Source organism: Salmo salar, chromosome 22, assembly GCF_965601325.2.
Source record: "Salmo salar chromosome 22, fSalSal1, whole genome shotgun sequence".
NCBI lineage: Eukaryota > Metazoa > Chordata > Actinopteri > Salmoniformes > Salmonidae > Salmo > Salmo salar.
The window spans coordinates 28373467-28396413 of NC_138312.1; the positions used below are offsets into that span (position 1 = coordinate 28373467).

Here is a 22947-nt window from a genome sequence, read left to right on the forward strand (position 1 = left end):
GGATATCATAAGGTGAATGCACCAATTTGTAAGTCGCTCTGGATAAGAGGGTCTGCTAAATGACGTAAATGTAATGTAAACAGAGCCCTCAGGTGACTAAAAGCCCTGTCCGCCTCAACTGACCACTGCAAACGCACCGGGCCCCCCTTCAGCACTGAGGTAATGGGAGCCGCTACCTGACCAAAACCTCGGATAAACCTCCGGTAGTAGTTTGGAAAACCCTAAGAACTGCTGCACCTCCTTTGCCGTGGTGGGAGTCGGCCAATTACGCATGGCTAAAATGCAGTCACTCTCCATCTCCACCCCTGAGGTGGAAATGCGGTACCCTAGGAAGGAGACGGATTGCTGGAAAAACAAGCCTTTCTCAGCCTTGACGTACAGGTCATGCTCCAACAGGCGACCAAGCACCCTGCGCACCAGGGACACATGCTCGGCGTGTGTAGCGGAGTATATCAGAATGTCATCAATGTACACCACTACACCCTGCCTGTGCAGGTCCCAGAAAATCTCGTCTACAAAGGCTTGGAAGACTGATGGCGCATTCATCAACCTGTACGGCATGACGAGATACTCATAGTGCCCTGAGGTGGTACTGAAAGCCGTCTTCCACTCATCTCCCTCTCGGATACGCACCAGGTTGTGAGATCTAGTTTGGTGAAGAAGCGCACCCCGTGCATTGACTCAATCGCTGTAGCTATGAGTGGTAGCGGGTAGCTATACCTCAGTGATATGATTCAGACCCCGATAGTCAATACACAGGCATAGACCTCCCTCCTTCTTCACAAAAAAGTAATTTGAGGAGGCGGGTGAAGTGGAGGACCGAATGTACTCCTGACGCAGGGATTCGGTGTCACGCCCTGGCCATAGAGAGGGTTTTGTTCTCTATTTTGGTTAGGCCAGGGTGTGACTAGGGTGGGCATTCTATGTGCCCTTTTCTATGTTTTGTGTATTTCTTTGTTTTGGCCGGGTATGGTTCTCAATCAGGGACAGCTGTCTATCGTTGTCTCTGATTGGGAGCCATACTTAGGTAGCCTTTTCCCACAGGGTTTTTGTGGGTAGTTCATTTCTGTTTAGTGTTTTGCACCTTACGGAACTGTTTCAGTTATTCTCTTTGTTATTTTTGTTTTAGTGTTGAGTTTATCAATAAAGCATGAACACTTACCACGCTGCGTTTTGGTCCGATGATTCCTCCTCTTCGGACGACGAAGACAACTGTTACATTCGGAGACATATGTTTCCATAGTCACTGTCTCCACCTGTGACAGGGGACACACGTGACTCCTGGGAAGTGCAGCGTCTACCAGGAGATTTATCGCACAATCGCCCCGTCGATGGGGTGGTAATTGAGTCGCCTTCTTTTTAGAGAAGGCGAAAGCCAAATCGGCATATTCAGGGGGAATGCGCACAGTGGAGACCTGGTCTGGACTCTCCGCCATAGTAGCACCAACGGAAACCGCTAAACACCTCCCCGAGCACTCCCGCGACCACCCCGTGAGAGCCCTCCATTGCCATTAAACAGTGGGGTCATGACAAGCTAACCAGGGTAGGCCTAGCACCACGGGAAATGTAGGAGAGTCAATAAGGTAGAGACTAATTCTTACCTTGTGCCCCCCCTGCGTCACCATGCCCAGAGGACCGGTGGCCTCCCTGATCAAACCTGACCCTAATGGTCAACTATCTAAGGTGTGAACAGGGAAGGGCACAGCCACGGGAACAATGGTGATCCCTAAACTATAGGCGAACGCTCTATCTATAAAGTTCCCAGCTGCGCCTGAATCGACAAGCGCCTAATGCTGGGATTGCGGGGAAAACTCAGAAAAGGTAACATAGACAAACATATGAGCAACAGAGGACTCTGGGTGAGAATAGTGCCGGCTCACCTGGGGTGACACCAGAGCGCCCTGTCTGTTACCTCGATCCCCAGAGGAACCAACCCGGCACCGACCGGCAGTGTGACCTCTGCACACAGATGGTGCATGAGCTGGAACCCCCTCCGGTCTCCCTGCGCACTGCCCCTTCCAGCTCCATAGGTATCGGAGAGGGGGTGCGGGGGGTAGCCAGCAGGTTGTCTGCTGGCTACGTCCGTGGGTAGCCAGCAGGTTGTCCAGCCGGATGGACAGGTCCACCAGCTGCTCAAACGTAAGGGTGGTGTCTCTGCAGGCCAACTCCCGACGGACGTCCTCGCACAGACTGCAGCGGTAATGGTCGATCAGGGCCCTGTCGTTCCATCCCGCGCCGGCAGCCAGGGTTCTAAACTCCAGGGTGAACTCCTGGGCGCTCCTCGTCTCCTGCCTCAGATGGAAGAGGCGCTCACCTGCCGCTCGACCCTCGGGCGGATGGTCGAAGACTGCCCGGAAACGGTGGGTGAACTCCTCAAACTGGTCCAACGCCGCATCTCCCTCTCTCCATACGGCGTTGGCCCACTCCAGGGCTTTCCCGGTGAGGCACGAGATGAGGGCGGACACCCTCTCACGACCCGACAGAGCAGGGTGGATGGTGGCCAGGTATAGGTCCAGTTGGAGAAGGAACCCCTGGCAGTTCGCAGCTTTCCCATCATATTTCTGGGGCAGAGGGAGACGAATCCCATTGGAACCAGGATGAAGAGGGGCACTCAGTGGAGACCCCGGTTGTGCTGGTGGAGGCGTTGGAAGAACTCCCTGTCTCTCCCAGCGGTCCATTGTCTGGACAACGCGGTCCATGGCGGTGCCAAGATGTTGGAGCATTGCTGCGTGCTCCTGGACGTGCTCCTTCACCTGCTCCTGCTGACTCCATCGTAGTGGTCCATAATTCTTTCAGTGGTGCGTACTGGCAGCAGAGAAGTCAGACGCAGGAGAGCAAAACTGTGTTTCCAACGGCTCAGTTTAATCATCAAAACCCATTGGATACAGAACAATGAAATAAATGGGTACATAACCCGACGCACACCCGAACATAACGTGCACAAGCACTGACAACAAACAATTACGGACAAGGACATGGGGGGGGGGGGGGGGGGAACAGAGGGTTAAATACACAACATGTAATTGATGGAATTGGAACCAGGTGTGATGGAAGACAAAACCAATGGAAAATGAGAAGTGGATCGGCGATGGCTAGAAGGTTGGCGACGTCGACCACCGAACGCCGCCTGAACAAGGAGAGGGACCGACTTCGGCGGAAGTCGTGACAGTAGGCCTAAAGTACCATTCTGGGCATACACAGGGGAGGGATTGCACAGATGTCCTGTATACAGTAAATGCTTTGTGCAAGCAAGTCTTTTACAAAAGTATAAAAGGATAAATGCTGGAAAGAAACAAAACCAATGCAATGTTTGTGGCAAATGCTTCCACAACACAGGAAACCTGCAAAAGCATATGTTGATTAACATGAAATAGATCATATCGGTGCAAAGAATGTGGCAAATGCTTCAGACAACAATGATGCTTAAAAACACACATAATGATTCACACAGGGGAGAAATGAAATAGATGCAATGATTGTGGCAAATGTTTCAACCAAAATCACATTTGGAGTGGCATATGAAGACACACAGTTGGAAATAATTTAAGTGCACATGCTCAACCAATCATCCACCAGAGAACTCACACTAGAGAGAAACCATATCAGTGTGAAGTATGTGGCCAAAGCTTTACTCAACATCCAAGCCTAATAATGCATATGAGGAGACACACAGGGCAGAGACCATACAAGTGCACATTGTGTGGAAAATGCTTTAAATCAACCAATAAACAAGCGTCCCACCAGCGACTTCATACTGTAGAAAAGCCATATGTATGAAGAATGTGGTAAATACCTCAAATGAGAGCCTGACATTGCATATGATGATTCACAAAGGGGAAAGACCACATAAGGACTATATTTTTGGAAATGTCTTTCTAACAAAAGGTGAATGAAAAGATCACCAGTGAATGCACACTGGAGAGAAATCATATCAGTGCAAAGAACGTGGAAAATGCATGACCCACAAGGGCACCTTGACAATGCATATGAGGATCCAAAAAATGCTCTAACTAAAAAGCCATCAGTTCACCCACACTGGGGAAAAAAATTATATATTTGTTGTGTTTGTGGCAAAGGATTCACTATTAAGAGGACAATGGCAGCTCATGTAAGGAGACACAGGGAGAAACATAATAGTGCTCTGTGAGGCACATGCTTCAGTCAGGAGATATTAAGACAGGGTAACTGACACCATTAGAAGGACATACCCTTTTGGTTGAATAAGGTACAAGTTATGAACAAACGACATAGAGTATTGTAGAAAACCCACAGTGCCTAACAGACAGCTATGAGTGTATAGAGCTGTTTCCAACAGACAGCTATGAGTGTATAGAGCTGTTTCTAACAGACAGCTATGAGTGTATAGAGCTGTTTCCAACAGACAGCTATGAGTGTATAGAGCTGTTTCTAACAGACAGCTATGAGTGTATAGAGCTGTTTCCAACAGACAGCTATGAGTGTATAGAGCTGTTTCTAACAGACAGCTATGAGTGTATAGAGCTGTTTCCAACAGACAGCTATGAGTGTATAGAGCTGTTTCCAACAGACAGCTATGAGTGTATAGAGCTGTTTCTAACAGACAGCTATGAGTGTATAGAGCTGTTTCTAACAGACAGCTATGAGTGTATAGAGCTGTTTCTAACAGACAGCTATGAGTGTATAGAGCTGTTTCTAACAGACAGCTATGAGTGTATAGAGCTGTTTCCAACAGACAGCTATGAGTGTATAGAGCTGTTTCCAACAGACAGCTATGAGTGTATAGAGCTGTTTCTAACAGACAGCTATGAGTGTATAGAGCTGTTTCTAACAGACAGCTATGAGTGTATAGAGCTGTTTCTAACAGACAGCTATGAGTGTATAGAGCTGTTTCCAACAGACAGCTATGAGTGTATTTCGAACCTGGAGGTTATCTTTATTATGAAATAATACACAGACCATTTGTGCCTCTGTCATCTTTTCGTATAGCGAACTGCCTTTAAGAATGAGTGATTGTGCACATGAATGTCAGTTTTGTTGACTTTGTATTACGTATTGTGATGTATTGTTACCTCTTTATGTGTATACACACACACACATTTTATCCAAAAGAACCCACATATTGTCACGGGTGTCGTAATGATCAGACCAAAACGCAGCGGGAACGTGTATACTCATCTTCTTTTTAATGTGAAGACGGAAAAACAAACGAACAACACTAACAGTCCTATCATGTGCTCAGACACTAAACAGGAGACAACTACCCACAAATCCCAATACAAAAACACCCCTATACATAGGACCTTCAATCAGAGGCAACGAGGAACAGCTGCCTCCAATTGAAGGTCAATCAAAACCCTAAACATAGAACTAGAAGGACTAGACTAGAACATAGAAATATACTAACATAGAACATAAACCAAAAACCCCGGAACACATAAAAGAAACACCCCTCTTACCTAAGTACATAGCCCAACAAACCCTGAACCACATAAAACAAACACCCCCTGCCACTTCCTGACCAAACTACAATAACAAATAACCCCTTTACTGGTCAGGACGTGACACATATAACCCACCTACAAATAAAACTCCCCTCTCCCTGCTAGGAGAGAAATTGGTGCCCATCAGGATGTGCATTCTTGAACTTCCAAATGTAGCTTCCAAATACTAGCCCATATGTGTAATAGTTAGCTGTTTGCTATTGTATTGTCAACAGACCTAACATTATTATTGCACATCTTCTGAAAGCATATTAGCTATCTATTTTCACTCTCTACATTACCCTAGACAGAGTGTCCCTGAAGTTGAGGCTGTTCCTCCTGAGCAGCAGCACCGTGAGCAGAACTGGAGACCCATGACAAGGGCAGCAGGACCCAGAGCCCAGCATAGAGCGCCTGAGGAGGAACATGAGCTCAGAACCAGTCAGAACCAGAGGAACATGAGCTCAGAACCAGTCGGGAGGAAAAGCAGCTTCAAGGACTAGTGTCTAATATAATAGAATTCATATTCACTCCTCCCTGTGTGAAAAGGAATCCACCCCAGCCCATTGCGTCTTTACCTAACTTAAACTGTGGAGAACAGAAAGAGGGACTCTACCCACTAACATAACTGTGCAAATCAAAACAGAACACTATGGAGAGTCCAATGGGGAATCAAAACTAATTACTGACTCTCAGCCCCAAATTCCTGCAGTAATTCCAGACTGTTCAAGGGAGGGACCACACACACACGTCCTGTATGCAGTAAATGCTTTATGGAAGCAAGTCTTTTACAAAAGCATCAAAGAGTCCATGCTGCGAAGAAACCGAACTAGTAAGGGATACCTTCCATAATAAGGCATACCTGAAAAAGCATGTGACTGTTCACACAGGAGAGAGACCATATTGTTGCAAATAATGTGGCAAACGATTCACACAGGAGAAAGCACATCCATGCAAAGAATGTGTCAAACGCTTCATCTGGAATTAAACTCTGGCAAAGGATATAATGACCCACACAGGGGAGAAATCGTGTAAGTGCATATTGTGTGGGAAATGTTTTACATTAAATGGTGATCTAAAACACCATCAGTTCAGTCACACTGGGGAAAAAAATATGTGTATATGTGTATATCTGTGTATTTGTGTCGACTTTTGTGTTACTAGCTAACTTACTTATATGTGGTCTATTTCTCAAGTTGCTTTAATGGAAGGATGTTCCAAACACAAATTGTGATGTATTGTATCAGGCTTTGTATGAAATGAAAGTTAATTAGTTGAAGAGAAGTGAAGACTGTATTTGTTTACATAGTTTGTACAAACATTTAAATAATTGAGTCTGAGCACAAGTTGAATTAGTTTACCAATTCGGTAACACTTTACTTGATATCATAACAGCTGACATAACTTGTCATAATATGGTCATAACACTGTCATGACACATATTTAGACTTGTGAAATATATTGCGTTATTTTATGGCTGGTTATGACACCTACATAAGAGTGGCAAAACCTACCACAGAAGGTAAAACATTCCATTACACCATAAACATACTGTTGACAAGTAGGCTATGGTGTAATGGAATGTTTAACCTTGTGTGGTAGGTTTTGCCCTTATGTAGGTGTCATAATCAACCATAAAATAACGCAATATACTGTAAGTCCCAACAGGTGTAAATATATTTGTCATGACAGTGTTATGACCATATTTTGACAGGTTATGACAAGTTATGTCAGGGGTTATGACATTATGATATGGTTATGACAGTGTCATAAAGTGTTATGATGCTGGGTGTCAAGGAAAGTGTTGCCATTAATGAATGAGTTAACTGCTCAGAGCGCTTGCAGCCACATTCTTACACACTAAAGTATGTCATGGACCATTGAAATGCAAGACCCAACCAACACTTACAATCTGCCAACACACAAGTCACGCAAACAATATGGACAATTATGATAGTTTAGTATTTTCAGATTCTTATTAATTTAACTACTGGAATTGTGTATGTGACCTGGCCATGGGACCACACGAAGCCTGACAAGCAGCCTACCCATCCCTCCACATACATACATTGTCTGCTACTCCTACAGATACGGTGTGCAGCTTGGTTTTATTTGGTCCTAATAGAATACAGTAGAGGTTAACAAATCTGTGTTGCCTTGGCCACCACTTAAACTTGAGCTCCACACAGTAAATCAATCCAAGGCATTATTTGACTTAGCGTGAACCTAACACGCTAGGTGGCAGTATTGCACAAACTGAGTTTGGGAAACACTGATCTAAAATACATATGATATGTGAAAATGTGTGGTAAGTGTTCTCTTATCTCCAATGAGTGCAAACTACTGACAAGTCTTGCATGAACCAAATTGGGACCCTAGCCTGAATGCAGACATTTTGCCAATCTTTCATAATGCTGCAACATGTGAACCCAAAGTGCTTGTCTGTGTAAAGAATTGTCTATTTTCTTATTCTTGTGTCCTTTTGGTGTATTCAAGTGTCACTAAATAGTAAAGTATCTCTGTGAGAACTTGATCTGCACCAGTGTTTTCAACGGTAAATTATTTTTGGTACCGAACTCTGGAATTCTTATCTTCTCATTGCCAAAACATCAGCTTTATTTTTGCAGATTGTGGATTCTATCAATGTAATTGTCTGCACACATTGCAATCACCCATATTGTTTTTGTAAATATATACATCATTTTTTATATATTTTCCTTCTTTATTATTTTCCCCTAACCCTCCCCTAATTGGAGTAAACTAATGGACAACAATACTTAGGCTTCTACTTCCAGCTTATACATACTATATACAGTACCAGTCAAAAGTTTGGACACCTATTCATTCAAGGGTTTTTCTTTATTTTCACTATTTTCTACATTGTAGAATAATAGTGAAGACACCAAAACTATGAAATAACACACATGGAATCATGTAGTAACAAAAAAGTGTTAAACAAATCAAAATATATTTTATATTTGAAATTCTTCAAAGTAGCCACCATTTGCCTTGATGACAAGCTTTACACACTGGCATTCCCGCAACCAGCTTTGAGGTAGTCACCTGGAATGCATTTCAATTAACAGGTGTGCCATGTTTAAAGTTAATTTGTGGAATTTCTTTCCTTTTTAATGCATTTGACCTAATCAGTTGTGTTGTGACAAGGTAGGGGTGGTATACAGAAGATAGCCCTATTTGGTAAAAGACCAAGTCCATATTATTTAAAGAACAGCTCAAATAAGCAAAGATAAATGACAGTCCATTATTACTTTAGACTTGAAGGTCAGGTCTGATGAGTCCAAATTTGAGATTGTTGGTCCAACCGTGTGTCTTTGTGAGATGCAGAGTAGGTGAATGGATGATCTCCGCATGCGTGGTTCCCACCGTGAAGCATGGAGGAGGAGATGTGATGGTGTCGGGGTGCTTTGCTGGTGACTGTCTGTGATTTATTTAGAATTCAAGGCACAGTTAACCAGCATGGCTACCACCGCATTCTGCAGCGATACTCCATCCCATCTGTTTTGTGCTTAGTGGGACTATCATTTGTTTTTCAACAGGACAATGACCCAAAACACACCTCCAGGCTGTGTAAGGGCTATTTGACCAAGAAGGAGAGTGATGGAGTGCTGCATCAGATGACCTGGCCTCCACAATCACCCGACCTCAACCCAATTGAGATGGTTTGGGCCCCAGAGAAAAGGAAAAGCAGCCAACAAGTGCTCAGCATATGTGGGAACTCCCTCAAGACTGTTGGAAAAGCATTCCTCACGAAGCTGGTTGAGAGAAGGCCAAGAGTGTGCAAAGCTGTCAAAGGCAAAGGGTGGCTACTTTGAAGAATCTAAAATAGATATAGGTTTGTTTATCACTTTATGTACTACATGATTCCATATGTGTTATTTCATAGATTTGATGTCTTCACCATTATTCTACAATGTTGAAAATAGTAAAAATAAAAACCCTTGAATGAGTAGGTGTCCAAACTTGACTGGTACTGTACATACTATATACATTTTACAAAGAGTATATGTTACATGAGTTGTCTTTTGTTTGTTTTTAGTCCCAGCCTTCAGCTATCCTCAACCCATCCCATCTATTTCTGAAGACCATCCAGTTGAGTTCAATCTGACATATTTCTCCCACTGTGCAGTTCCACAAAAGTTCTGAACCTTTCTATTCTTATAGTCTCTACATATTGTACATTAAAGTTTTTTTAATTTCATCTTTATCTGAGATAACTCTTAGCACAAATTTTATTGATTGATTTGACTATGACTTTTCAAAAAAATCACCCAGCATTGCTATTTGTAGAGTTAGCTCCATGTAAATATTGCATTTATTGGCCATTCTTGAACCTAATACAAAAAAATAAGCTACATATGGGCAGTACCAAAACAAGTGATCTCATGATTCTGTCTCTACGCAGCAAAATCTGCAGAGGATGGTTGTATCCCCATATATAACATATTGGTTGCAATTATTTTTACATAATGATTTCAATTGAAAAACGTACGTTTTGAATCCGGCGTCATTTTATGTATCAGTTCATAAACCATGTGCCATGGAATCGGTACATGGGAAATCTCCTCCCAACTATTTTGCAACCTGTATGGCACAGCAGTCTGTTTTTTGGTCCTTAAATTAAACTGGAATACTTTATCACAATTTTCATTAACCAATTGGTCTTTAATGCAGGATTTCTTACCTTCCCCTTGCCTCCATTTTTGCAGTAATTCTGCAATCAGTTGGTTGTAATTTGACAGAGCAGGCATTTCCATATTTTTGTTAACTCCACCAGTCCTACTGATATCATTTACAAAGACAACAGTAAAAAAATATATAACTTATTTTTTTATCAATTAGTACATTTGATTTTAACCATAATATTTGTTCTGTAATTTCTGGTGGATTAAAGTGAAATTGCAACTAGCTTTCTATTGCAATATTTCGGAGATGATATCATTTTCAAATACAGTGCCTCCAGAAAGTATTCAGACCCCTTGAATTTTGTTATGTTACAGCATTATTCTAAAATGTATTAAATAATGTTTTCCCCTCATCAACCCCCCCCACACACACTACCTCATAATGACAAGGCAAAAATAAGTTTATGAATATTTTCTCATTTATAAAAATTTTTAACTGAAATCACATTTACATAAGTATGAATACCCTTTACTCAGTACTTTGTTGAAGTACCTTTGGTAGCGATTAAAGCATCAAGTCTTCTTGGGTATGACGCAACAAGCTTGGCGCACCTGTATTTGGGGAGTTTCTCACATACTTCTCTGAAGATCCTTTCAATCGTTGTAAGGTTAGATGGGGAGAATTGCTGCACAGCTATTTTCAGGTCTCTCCAGAGATGTTTGATCAGGTTCAAGTCCGGGCTCTGGCTGGGCCACTCAAAAACGTTCAGAAACTTGTCCCAAAGCCACTTCTGTGTTGTATTGGCTGTGTCCTTAGGGTCATTGGCCTGTTGGAAGTGGAGCCTACACCCCAGTCGGAAGTCCTGGAACAGGTATTCATCAAGGATCTCTCTGTAGATTGCGGCGTTCATCTTTGCCTCAATCCTGACTCCCAGTCCCTGAAAAACATCTGCACAGCGTGATGCTGCCACCACCTTGCTTCACCGTAGGGATGGCACCAGGTTTCCTCCAGACATTATGCTTGGCATTCAGGCCAAAGAGTTCAATCTTGGATTCATCAGACCAGACAATCTTGTTTCGCATTGTCTGAGTCTTTAGGTGCCTTTTGGTAAACTCCAAGCAGGCTGTCATGTGCCTTTTACTGAGGAGTGGCTTCCATCTGGCAACTCTACCATAATGGCCTAATTGGTGGAGTGCTGCAGAGATGGTTGTCCTTCTGGAAGATTCTCCCATTTCCACAGAGCAACTCTAGAGCTCTGTCAAGGTGACCATCATGTTCTTGATCACCTCCCTGACCCCAATTGCTCAGTTTGGCTGGACGGCCAGCTCTAGGAAGAGCCTTGGTGGTTCCAAACATCTTCCATTTAAGAATGATGGAGGCCACTGTGTTCTTGGGGACTTTCAATGCTGCAGAAATGTTTTGGTACCCTTCCCCAAATCTGTGCCTCAGCACAATCCTGTCTCAGCACTCTACAGACAATTCCTTTGACCTCATGGCTTGGTTTTTGCTCTGACATACACTGTCAACTGTGGGACCTTATACAGACAGGTGTGTGCCTTTCCAAATCATGTCCAATCAATAGGTGGACTCCAATCAAGTTGTAGGAACAGCTCAAGGATGATCAGTGGAAGCAGGATCCACGTGAGCTCAATTTCGAGACTCATAGCAAAGGGGCTGAATACTTGTGTAAATAAAGGTATTTCTGTATTTTATTTTAATACATTTACAACATTTTCTAAAACCTGTTTTAATTTTGGTATTATGGGGTATTGTGATGAGATTGCTGAGGACATTTTTTTATTTAATCAATTTTAGAATAAGGCTGTAACGTAACAAAATGTGGAAAAAGTCAAGGGGACTGAATACTTTCTGAAGGCACTGTAACTGAAAGTGAGAGGTTGTAATCTGAATGAAGGGAAAAAGACCATTCTTGAACACGGGGTGAACCATTCTTACTAATCGTTTTTGTATGACTGAAGCCTTTAGTGAGAGGTCCAACGCTTTAATATTTAATCATTTCTGCCGTCTGAATTCAATACTCATTATATAAATAGGACCGTTAAATTTTGTCTGGTTTGCTGCTCCAAATAGTGGAATATTGGTGCTCATATAATTTAAAAAACAAGTCGTTAGGTTTAGGCAGGGCCATAAGAAAATAGGTAAACTGGGATATTACTAAATAATTAATCAGGGTGATTTTTCCACAAATAGACAGGTGTTGTCTTTTCCATGATAGCAACATTTTTCATGTAATTTGGCTAACATTCTATTTAAATGTATTGTAGTGAGAATTTCTTTCTTTCATGATATGAATACTGAGTATGTCGACTTCACCTTTGGACCATTCTATTGGTAAACTAAACGTTTTTTTTTTTTTTAGATCCAATACATAAAATGATGCACTTTATTGTAATTCGGTTTTAATCCAGAGTCCGTGTTTGTGAGTGTGTGGATAGTCCTGTGAGTTTGCAGAGTTAGTGCAGATCGTCCAGTTTGCCATTTGATTATTCAGTAGTCCTATGGCTTGGGGACAGAAGCTGTCTCGGAGCCTGTTGGAACCTGATGCTCCGGTACCACTTGCCAGACGTTAACAGAGAGAAAATTCCATGGTTTGGGTGGCTGAAGTCTGGAAATATTCCGAGCCTTCCTCTGACACCGCCTGATATAGACTTCCTGGATGGCAGGAAGCACGCCCCAGTGATATACTGAGTTGTTCGCACCACCCTCTGCAGAGCTTTGCAGTCAAGGGTGGTGCAGTTGCCGTACCAGACGTAGCCAGTCAATATACTTTCGATGGTGCAACTGTAGAACCTCTTGAGGATCTGTGGGTCCATGCAACATCTATTGAGCCTCCTGAGGAAGAAAAGGTGGCAATACATTCCTAATGAACCAGGGGAGGTGTAACGTTCTCCTCCAACACAGTTCTGCCTCCCGCCTATAGGGGCGCTGCAACTTTGAGGAGAGTCACCTCTTTGCTTGCGCACGCGGAAAGGAGGAAGCGCGCCATTGAAGAACCACAACGTGAAGATTTCGAGTTCCTTGTCTTCCTTCGAGTGAAACGTTTTGACAATTGTTTTTAGGACAACAAAGCGTAAACCCATAACGAGGATGGCGTACAGAGGACAAGGACAGAAAGTCCAGAAGGTTATGGTGCAGCCAATTGTATCCTTTCTTGATGAAATACTTAGTACAATATTTTGCCCTAGGCAACGTTTAATTCATCGTTAACTAACGTTACCTACTATTAGTAGTAGTTAGCTACCTACTATTACTTTTCTGCCGCTAAACATTGGTTTGATTAACGTTAATTGCATATTTCCGAAAGCGGTTAGCGTGTCCAGGAACACAAATAGTGTAACCCATGATGCAGTAACTCAAGAAAACATGTGCAGTCAAATCAGCCAGTTTGCTAACTAAATGTTTGACACATTTCCTTGACCCTATGTCCACCAGAACCTTATTTTCAGGTATCTACAGAACGTAAGTTTAATCCTTTCATATTTTCTGCATTTGTCACATGATCTGATGGTCGTGGTTCTTGCGAGTTGCAAATGTGATAGACTTTATGCTTTTACAATACATTGCCTAGCCAAGTTAGCTAGCTAGCAATCTCTCCTCAAATATAATCACAGCCTCTCTCCCTCTTCTCCCTGCAGCGCTCTCGTATCCAGGTGTGGCTGTATGAACAGGTGAACATGCGGATAGAAGGCTGCATCATCGTAAGTGATCATCCTTCGGTATTTCCTCCTTTATTCTCTTAGCCAAAGCACCTGAAACTACACCAGGGCTGCTGACACCTAGCAAGATGTGTAGTTGAAAGCAACAAACCTCTCTCTCTCAGGGCTTTGATGAATACATGAACCTGGTTCTGGATGATGCTGAGGAGGTTCACATGAAGACCAAGAACAGGAAGCCCTTGGGTAAGTCAGTGTGTGTGCGCAAGTGGTTGTGATGCTGCATTCATAACAAGTGGGAAACTTGGAAAATACTACTTGTAAGCTGGGAAGAAGTTGTGTGTATTTTGAAAACAAATGATCGTTTTCAAAAACCATATTAATAAATGTTTTGTTGCCTCCCGAGTGGCTCAGCGGTCTAAGGCACTGCAGTGCTAGAGGCGTCACTACAGATCTGGGTTCAATCCCGGGCTCTATCACAACCGGTCGTGATTGGGAGTCCCATAGGGCGGCGCACAATTGGACCAGCGTTGTCCGGGTTAGGGGAGGGTTTGGCTGGGATAGGCCGTCATTGTAAATAAGAATTTGTTCTTAACTGACTTGCCTAGTTAAATAAATAAAATGTAAATGCTGTTATTGAGTTCATTGCCTTATGCCTCGATCATACCTACAGCGTCATTAGTCAAAATGGTACGCAGCATCATCTGGATATGTGTGCAACAAAAGTTCATTCGCCTTCTGCTACTATTTTTGTCAAGCTGTCTACGCATACAGTTTTACGCATACATTTGATAAATCCAACGTATGCACCACACAGCACACTGCAACTGCCTCTGCAGTGTTGCAAGGCCAACGCAGCATTCCTTTGGAAATGAATGTACTTCTGGTGTACCAAAATGCAATAATGCTGTCGGTGGAATCGAGGAACTAGTCTGTGAAGTCAGAGTTCAGCATGTGGGAGAAGTCGGAGCTCAGCGACTATAGGCGAGTGTCCCACTAGTTATTACCAATTGGAGGGACGTTCAAGTGGATTTTTCCAAACGGGTTGTTTCTGGGCCCAGTTTCCCAATATAACTTAGGTTTATTTTTTGGTTTTTGTTCTACCTTGTTATTTTTTTGTATTTCATTGTTAATGATTACTGCATTGTTGAGTTTAGAGCTTGCAACAAAAGCATTTCACTGTACTTTTGCATGTGACTGAAAAACATGAGTTTTAATGATGCATCTTTCCTACAAAGGCCAAATATGTAACATGTGTTTCCCAAAACACCACACGGGAGAACAGTCACTAAGTGCTTTGTTGGAGCGTGTGTCAATACTTATAGGATCAAAAGAAAGGCAGTGCTGCCCTCGGATCAGTGTTTCCAATTCAAATCTTGCCTTAACATTATAATTATTTCAAAATACTGACGATGGATCAGCTCTTAGAGCGGTATTTCCACCTACAGCTGCAAATAGAGGCGGCTTATTCTAATGCTTACCCGATTAAAAATGCACTAAATTACTCATTTGGCACATGATTGCGCACGTTAGGCTACACATGAAATATATTGAGACAAACTACAGACGGTAGCCTAAAAGTAGAAAAATATATCTACATTTATTGAACATGAAATGTATTTCAATATGATTGAAATGGGCCTATAGCCTACTGTATTTATATTTTAGGCGTTAGATTTAGATCATTTTCAAATGCACGTTTAATAATTATAGTTTGGGGAATTTGGCCTCGGTGCTTCTGGGAAACCGGATCCTGGACATTTTTCCGACTTGGAACCAGCTAGGTGGTGTAAGATGGGCTACTAAAACGCTGGCCGACCCGCCTTAAGAAAAGGGATGCGGACAAAACAAGCAAATGCCTCTTCTGAGGGGAAACGCAATATCTACGTCATTGCCCAGAGCCAATCAAATGCAGGTGTTTAACAGACAGCACTGCCATTAAAATGCATTATTCAATATTGAAGTCAACGAGATAAGTTTAGGAAGGATAGCCCTTAAGACTAGTCTGTGACCAACTCATGGTAAGCAGCCCTGTCCTGCACCTTGGAGTAATAGCATGCTGTTGTTGACACTCCATACCAGATAGGTGACGCTTGTCTTATAGGGCCTATTATTAATGCCATCGGATTGACAAAAACCACTAGTTGAGTAAGGACTTAATAAAAAAGCTGTATACTTTCTTTTTTTTAAACACTTTTCTCTTTTCTCTAGTTACTTCTCATATGTTGATGATGATCATACAACTTTCCTTTGTTGGTAGTCTGAGCAAGTGTGTCCTTTCAACCAGTCTGGTCATCATGACTGCTGGCGGAAGTGTCACTTACTGTAGGCTTATCACCAGTCTCTTCATCTATCCTCACTTCTCTCAATTAGAGGTCGACCGATTATGATTTTTCAACGCCGATGCCGATTATTGGAGGACCCCCCAAAAAAAGCCGATACCGATTAATCGACCGATTTAATAAACCATTTTTTTACTATATATATATATATAATTATAGATGTTTTTTTATTATTTGTAATAATGACAATTACAACAATACTGAATCAACACTTATTTTAACTTAATATAATACATCAATAAAATCAATTTAGTGTCATAAATAATGAAAAATGTTCAATTTGGTTTAAATAATGCAAAACAAAGTGTTGGAGAAGAAAGTAAAAGTGCATTATGTGCCATGTAAGAAAGCTAACATTTAAGTGCCTTGCTCAGAACATGGGAACATATGAAAGCTGGTGGTTCCTTTTAACATGAGTCTTCAATAATCCTAGGTAAGAAGTTTTAGGTTGTAGTTATTATAGGAATTTTAGGACTATTTCTCTCTATACGATTTGTATTTCATATACCTTTGACTATTGGATGTTCTTATAGGCACTTTAGTATTGCCAGTGTAACAGTATAGCTTCCGTCCCTCTCCTCGCTCCTACCTGGGTTCGAACCAGGAACACATCGACAACAGCCACCCTCGAAGCAGCGTTACCCATGCAGAGCAAGGGGAACAACTACTCCAAGTCTCAGAGCGAGTGACGTTTGAAACGCTATTAGCGCGCACCCCGCTAACTAGCTAGCCATTTCACATCAGTTACACCAGCCTAATCTTGGGAGTTGATAGGCTTGAAGGGGTGGGTATAATTTGTGGAACGTTCCAACAAACGTAAAGTAAAAGGTTGCCAACCAACAACGCATACAAAGTAGCAACGCATACAAACCTAGCTAACTAGCTGCCGAATAGGCATCAACTCACCACGTAGCTTATTCTTAATGTTTGTCCATAGGCAACCAGAGTGAGGACAGACATTTTTTGAAATAAACGTGATGAGTGAAAAACACAATGAAATAGACCACTCCCTACCCGGTATCTTATTCTGCCGCTATACAACTTTGTATGCGTTGTTTTTTGGCAACCTTATTTACGAAGTTTTTGGAATAGATTCCTGTTGGAACGTTCCACAAATTATACCCACCCGGCTTGAAGTCATAAACAGCTTGAAGCACAGCGAAGAGCTGCTGGCAAAACGCACGAAAGTGCTGTTTGAATGAATGCTTACGAGCCTGCTGGTGCCTACCACCGCTCAGTCAGACTGCTCTATCAAATATCAAATCATAGACTTAATATAATATAATGACACACAGAAATACGAGCCTTAGGTCATTAATATAGTCGAATCTGGAAACTATCATCTCGAAAACAAAAGGTTTTTCTTTCAGTGAAATACGGAACCGTTCCGTATTTTATCTAACGGGTGGCATCCCTAAGTCTAAATATTCCTGTTACATTGCACAACCTTCAATGTTATGTCATAATTACGTAAAATTCTGGCACATTAGTTCGCAACGAGCCAGGCGGCCCAAACTGTTGCATATACCTTGACTGCGTGCAATGAACCCAAGATAAGTGACAATTTCATGTTATGCAGGTTTAAAAAATATATACCTTTGTATTGGTTTTAAAGAAAGGCATTGATGTTTATGGTTAGGTACATTGGTGCAACGACAGTGCTTTTTTCGCAAATGCGCTTGTTAAATCATCACCCGTTTGTCGAAGTAGGGTGTGATTCAATGAGAAATTAACAGGCACCGCATCGATTATATGCAATGCAGGACACGTTAGATAAACTAGTAATATCATCAACCATGTGTAGTTAACTAGTGATTATGTTAAGATTGATAAGTATAATGCTAGCAAGCAACTTACCTTGACTTCTTGCTGCCCTCGCGTAACAGGTAGTCAGCCTGCCATGCAGGCTCCTCGTGGAGTGCAATGTAAGGCAGGTGGTTAGAGCGTTGGACTAGTAACCGGAAGGTTGCAAAAACGAATCCCCAAATCCCCCCTGAACAAGGCAGTTAACCCCCGTTCCTAGGCCGTCATTGAAAATAAGAATGTGTTCTTAATCTGACTTGCCTAGTTAAATAAAGGTGTAAAAAAAAAAGCAAATCGGTGGCCAAAAATACCGATTACCGATTGTTATGAAAACTTGAAATCGGCCCTAATTAATCGGCTGTTCCGATTAATCGGTCGACCACTACTCTCAATTCCTCCCTGTATCTCTCCATCCATCTCTCTCAGGGAGGATCATGCTGAAAGGAGATAACATCACCCTGCTACAGAGTGTAGCCACCTAACTCAACCCAACAGGACCAAGTCCATCCATCTCCAGCCGACATACATTTTCTAGGATATTTTTTCCCCTTTTTGGTAGGTTTTTTTTTACGTTAGATTTTTTGCTAACAATATTGAAGCTCAATGGTGTTCGTGTTACATGAATAATGTAATTGTTTATTTTTGCCAACTATTCCTCTGTAATAAATGTTTTGTTATCTGAAATATCTACTCAACCCAATTACTCTTTAGTTTCTCAGTGGGAACATGGTTACCTGTAACTTTTTAAGAATTGCAAAAAACAACAAATAGAAATGAGTGCAGCTGTTGGGTTGCATGGGCTACTGATATGCTTCTAGGTGTATTTTCTTCTCCATCAATATTGACGTTCATAGCCACATACACTGAGTGTACAAAAAAAATTAGGAACACCTGCTCTTTCCATGATTTAAATTGACCAGAAAAATCCAGGTGAAAGCTGTGATCACTTATTAATGTCACTTGTTAAATCCACTTCAATCAGTGTAGATGAAGGGGAGGAGATGGGTTGAATAATTATTTTTAAGCCTTGAGATATGCTGTGGGAATGTGAGCCGTTCAGAGGTTGAATGAGCAAGAGAAAACATTTAAGTGCCTTTGAATGGGGTATGGTAGTTGGTACCAGGCACACCGGTTTGAGTGTCTCAACTGCAACGCTGCTGTGTTTTTCATGCTACACAGTTTCCTGTGTGTATCAAGAATGGTCCACCACCCAAAGGACATCCAGTCAACTGTGGGAGGCATTGGAGTCAACATGGGCCAGCATCCCTATGGAATGCTTTCAACACCTTAGAGTCCATGCCCCGATGAATGAAGACTTTTCTCAGGGCAAAAGGGGGTACAACTCAATATTAGGAAAGTGTTCCTAATGTTTTGTACACTCTGTGTATTTCTGGACTGTGACAATACATCGATGGTCCACCAGGAGGTGATATGCCCATACAGTATTTCAATGAAACTTGCATAAATGTATGGATACATTTTTCAACAGGGATGCAATACTTTTTCTCATTTCATTTTGAGAATCCAGGAAATGTTGCTTGCAACGTGAGAAACATAACAGTGCTGACTGCCATTATGTCAAACATCATTTCCACGCATCTTACCATAAATGGCCAAAGTATTCCCATACGGTTTTAATAGACTATTATATAAAGCACGACTTGGCCATTTCACTGTTGTGTACAATATACCTGTAACACATGATCTTAAGTAGGTCAGGAAGGCCAGCCTTAAAGGAAAAATCCACCCAACCTTTGACAGTGTTAAATAACACATATGACAACAATATTATTTGTGAACAAATGTTTCATTTTGGTAGCAAGATGAAACATCGTTGTGGAAATCTGTTGCAGCTCAAGTCGCAGCTACAAAATCCTCAATGCACTCTATGGGCTCACTAGGTAGCTAGCAAACGTAGCTACACACAATCCCAAATACAATATCAGCATGCAAAGCTGTAAAATCGCCTAAACAAACTGTACTATCAATTTAGGAGTCTACAATTTCACCATGTTCAACCTGCAGATCGATGTGCCTCACAGAGTGTAGTCTGACATTCACAACGGCAGATACTTTTGAGGAGATGGGAAACGTTGCCCATGTTACGTCAATGGGCATCGCGGTGCATTCTGGGCAATTCTGGGACCAGGAGCGCCCTCCTTCATGGAGTGAATGGGAATCTATTGGGCGCTAGCTCAAAAACCCAACATTAGCACAAATTTCATCAACAAGAAGTACAACATTACATTTTTTTTCAGTGGCGTGAGATTATCTTGCTGTCTGTAATACCATGTAGTTTTGGAATTGTGACATTACGTACTTTTGAGGAAAATAGGCGCGTTTCTAGACATGTACACTGATTGAAAGCGATTGCGTGACGATTAGTTTAGCAACCGCGTGATGCAGCATGACAACGTGAAAGCGATTGGTCACAGTGTGCTGGGTGGGGCATTATACGTTCCGTCATTCATTTGCTTCCTATCTCCTTTGTATAATATCTCTGGCAACAGTACCATGCAATGCACCCTGGACTAAAGAAGCAGACAAGTAGGAAAAATGTGCTATACCCTCTGTTAAATGACACATTTCTCGAGGTAGAACTATCGCAAAAATATGATCAATGGCTCATTCGAGAGAAGACATCTTCCCGAGTAATGACATCGACCAGTATTGAAATCTAACATGTATGTTAGACGTTTTCACGATCTAAACGTTGTATTCCTATTAACTTCCAGTGTAGTGTGGGTGACTTTATCACAGTGCTACGTCATACCGGCCGGATTTCTGCCTGCTCTTCTCCAATAACTCAGATGCATATGAAAATACGAAATGACCCAGGTAAAAGATAGAACATCACTCATAGATGCACAAAACAATATAACATTCCAGATGTGTGAGCCTTTCCTTTAATTTTGCAGTTTACAATAATATAAACATACAACACGGCTATCTGTGGAGGAAGTGTGATGGTAACAAGCAGCCGAAGACAGACCGGAGTCCACAAGTGGGAGAAAGAAAAGGAGCAAGTAGCCTAGGCAGCGAGGGCTGAGGTGTCGTCTTACAGGACGGGAACCCTGCGCCTCATCTTAAAAGGAAGGGGTGCCACAGCTTGTGGCAACATGCATCGTTGTCAAGTGCCCGATGACCCTCATTGTGCTATGAGGAGGAATGGGCTGACTCAATGCCACACCTCCCACACATTCTTATGTCCGACTTAGAACAGTGAGACTACAGACGTTGGCAATTGACCGTCGCACTGGTGCGGTTCTAGCAAACAAGTTTTACTAGAGGATTTCTCTACGTAGTAAGCCAATTGAAATTATTTTTGGTGATCTTTCAACAATAAAGGTCTTCACCAGACACAGTCACACACTCATACATACGTAGGCCTACATCTCATCCGTCTTTCCCCAGTCTTTCCTGTGTCTCCCCCCTTTCAGACAAAGGAAACAGTGCCTGGGTCAGATAACCAACCCCCCTCTCTCTCCAGAGACCACTTCCTGTTGCTGTGTTTGTGTGTGTGTGTGTGTCTGTCTTTTCTCCCCCTTCTCATCTGTCTGACCATCCCTAAGACACCTGACCCCTCTCCTACCTCGGCCTGGCTCTGCCAGGTGTGGGTCTGTATCCTGCCCACCTCCCGCTCTCTCATTCTGTCTGTCTATTCATAGCGCCCTCATTGAACATGTTTTGGGGCACAGACTCTTGTGTGGTTATTTCTTTCAACCTCCGCTCTGTCTGTGGCCTGTATCAAAACTCCATGAATACATGTTATGCCAAAAGTTCAAATACATCAAGGCAGATGTATTCTAATGGGATTGTTATTTCAAACTCTGGGTGGCCTTGGTACCTATTCTGAATCTCAGGGTAGTTTGTTTGTTAGTCTGTGTCCCTGTAAAGCCAGCACCCATTGATAGCATCATATCATGACCTGGACTGAGAGACTAGGAAAGAATAGAACCAAGAGCTACTTGATACATTGTTATTATAGGCCTGTTTGTTTATTCAAAACAGAGATGTTTGGTTGGTTGGTTTATTAAAAAAAAATGTTCAGGGTACTTTCTTTGGGTTTTTGTGTGTTTATTGCTTATGTGTGTATAGGGTGGGTGGGTGGTATTATGTATTTGGACTTACAAGGGGAAAAGGAAGGAAAACAATTACACAGAAATGTGTCAGCCTCATGACATCAGTCACTGGCCCAAAAAAAGCACACATTGAAATTGAATTTTTTTTTGCCTTTAGCTTACTGTATGAACATACAGTGCCTATTGAAAGTCTACCCAAATCAAATAACATTTTGTCACATGCACCGAATGTAGGTGCACATGTAGCCCTTACCGTGAAATGCTTATTTACAAGCCCTTAACCAACAATGCCGTTTTAAGAAAAATAAGATTTAAGAAAATATTTACTAAGTAAAGTAAAGTAAAAAGAAGGTAACGATACGAGGCTATATACAGGGGTACCGGTACCGAGTCAATGTGTACACACCCCTAGCACAGTCTTCACATTTTGCTGCCTTCAAATTAAATGTAAAAAGGGATTACGAAGATGTCTTTATTGCGTATGTTTTCACACGCCAGAGTTAATACTTGGTGGAAGCTACTTTGGTAGCCTACAGCTATGAATAATTTTTAATAAGATTCTACCAACTTAGAATCTTAGTTGGAAGAACATTTAAGTCCGATTGAGACTGGACCACTCAGGACCACTCAACACCTATTGGAAAGCCATTCTGCTGTGTTTTTGGCATAAAAATAATTCAACTCTATCCCAAGGTTATGTATTCAGAAGACTAAGGCAAGGTTTCTTCTAACTTTTTATCTGGGCTTTGCTCTTTTCATATTTCTTTCCGTCCTGACAAACTCCCCAGTCCATGCCGGTGACAACCATACCCATAACATGATGCTTCCACCACAATCCTTCCAAATACAGAGGGTTTGTGTGAACACATGCAGTCATTTTTTAAATCTGTGTCAGAAACAAAAAAAGAAAGTAGGAAGGCTCTACAGTAGAGGAAGTAAATGT

The 22947-nt window shown here is 42.1% G+C and overlaps 1 protein-coding gene across 1 annotated transcript; it reads left to right on the forward strand.

The window, feature by feature from the left end:
• Positions 1-13089: 13089 nt before the first annotated feature.
• snrpe (small nuclear ribonucleoprotein polypeptide E) lies at positions 13090-18461 on the forward strand. The gene is made up of 5 exons (NM_001140694.2): positions 13090-13265; positions 13557-13583; positions 13760-13822; positions 13945-14023; positions 18349-18461. Exons 1-5 carry the CDS (start codon positions 13212-13214, stop codon positions 18402-18404), a joined length of 279 nt encoding a protein of 92 aa, NP_001134166.1. The 5' UTR covers positions 13090-13211; the 3' UTR covers positions 18405-18461.
• The last annotated feature ends 4486 nt before the right edge of the window (positions 18462-22947 follow it).

Excerpts from the sequence above, each read along its gene's own strand:
- snrpe (NM_001140694.2), top strand. The coding sequence starts at position 13,212 with ATGGCGTACAGAGGACAAGGACAGAAAGTCCAGAAGGTTATGGTGCAG. Across the intron at positions 13,823-13,944 it reads GGATAGAAGGCTGCATCATC|GGCTTTGATGAATACATGAA; the intron begins GTAAGTGATCAT and ends TCTCTCTCTCAG. Across the intron at positions 14,024-18,348 it reads CAAGAACAGGAAGCCCTTGG|GGAGGATCATGCTGAAAGGA; the intron begins GTAAGTCAGTGT and ends CATCTCTCTCAG.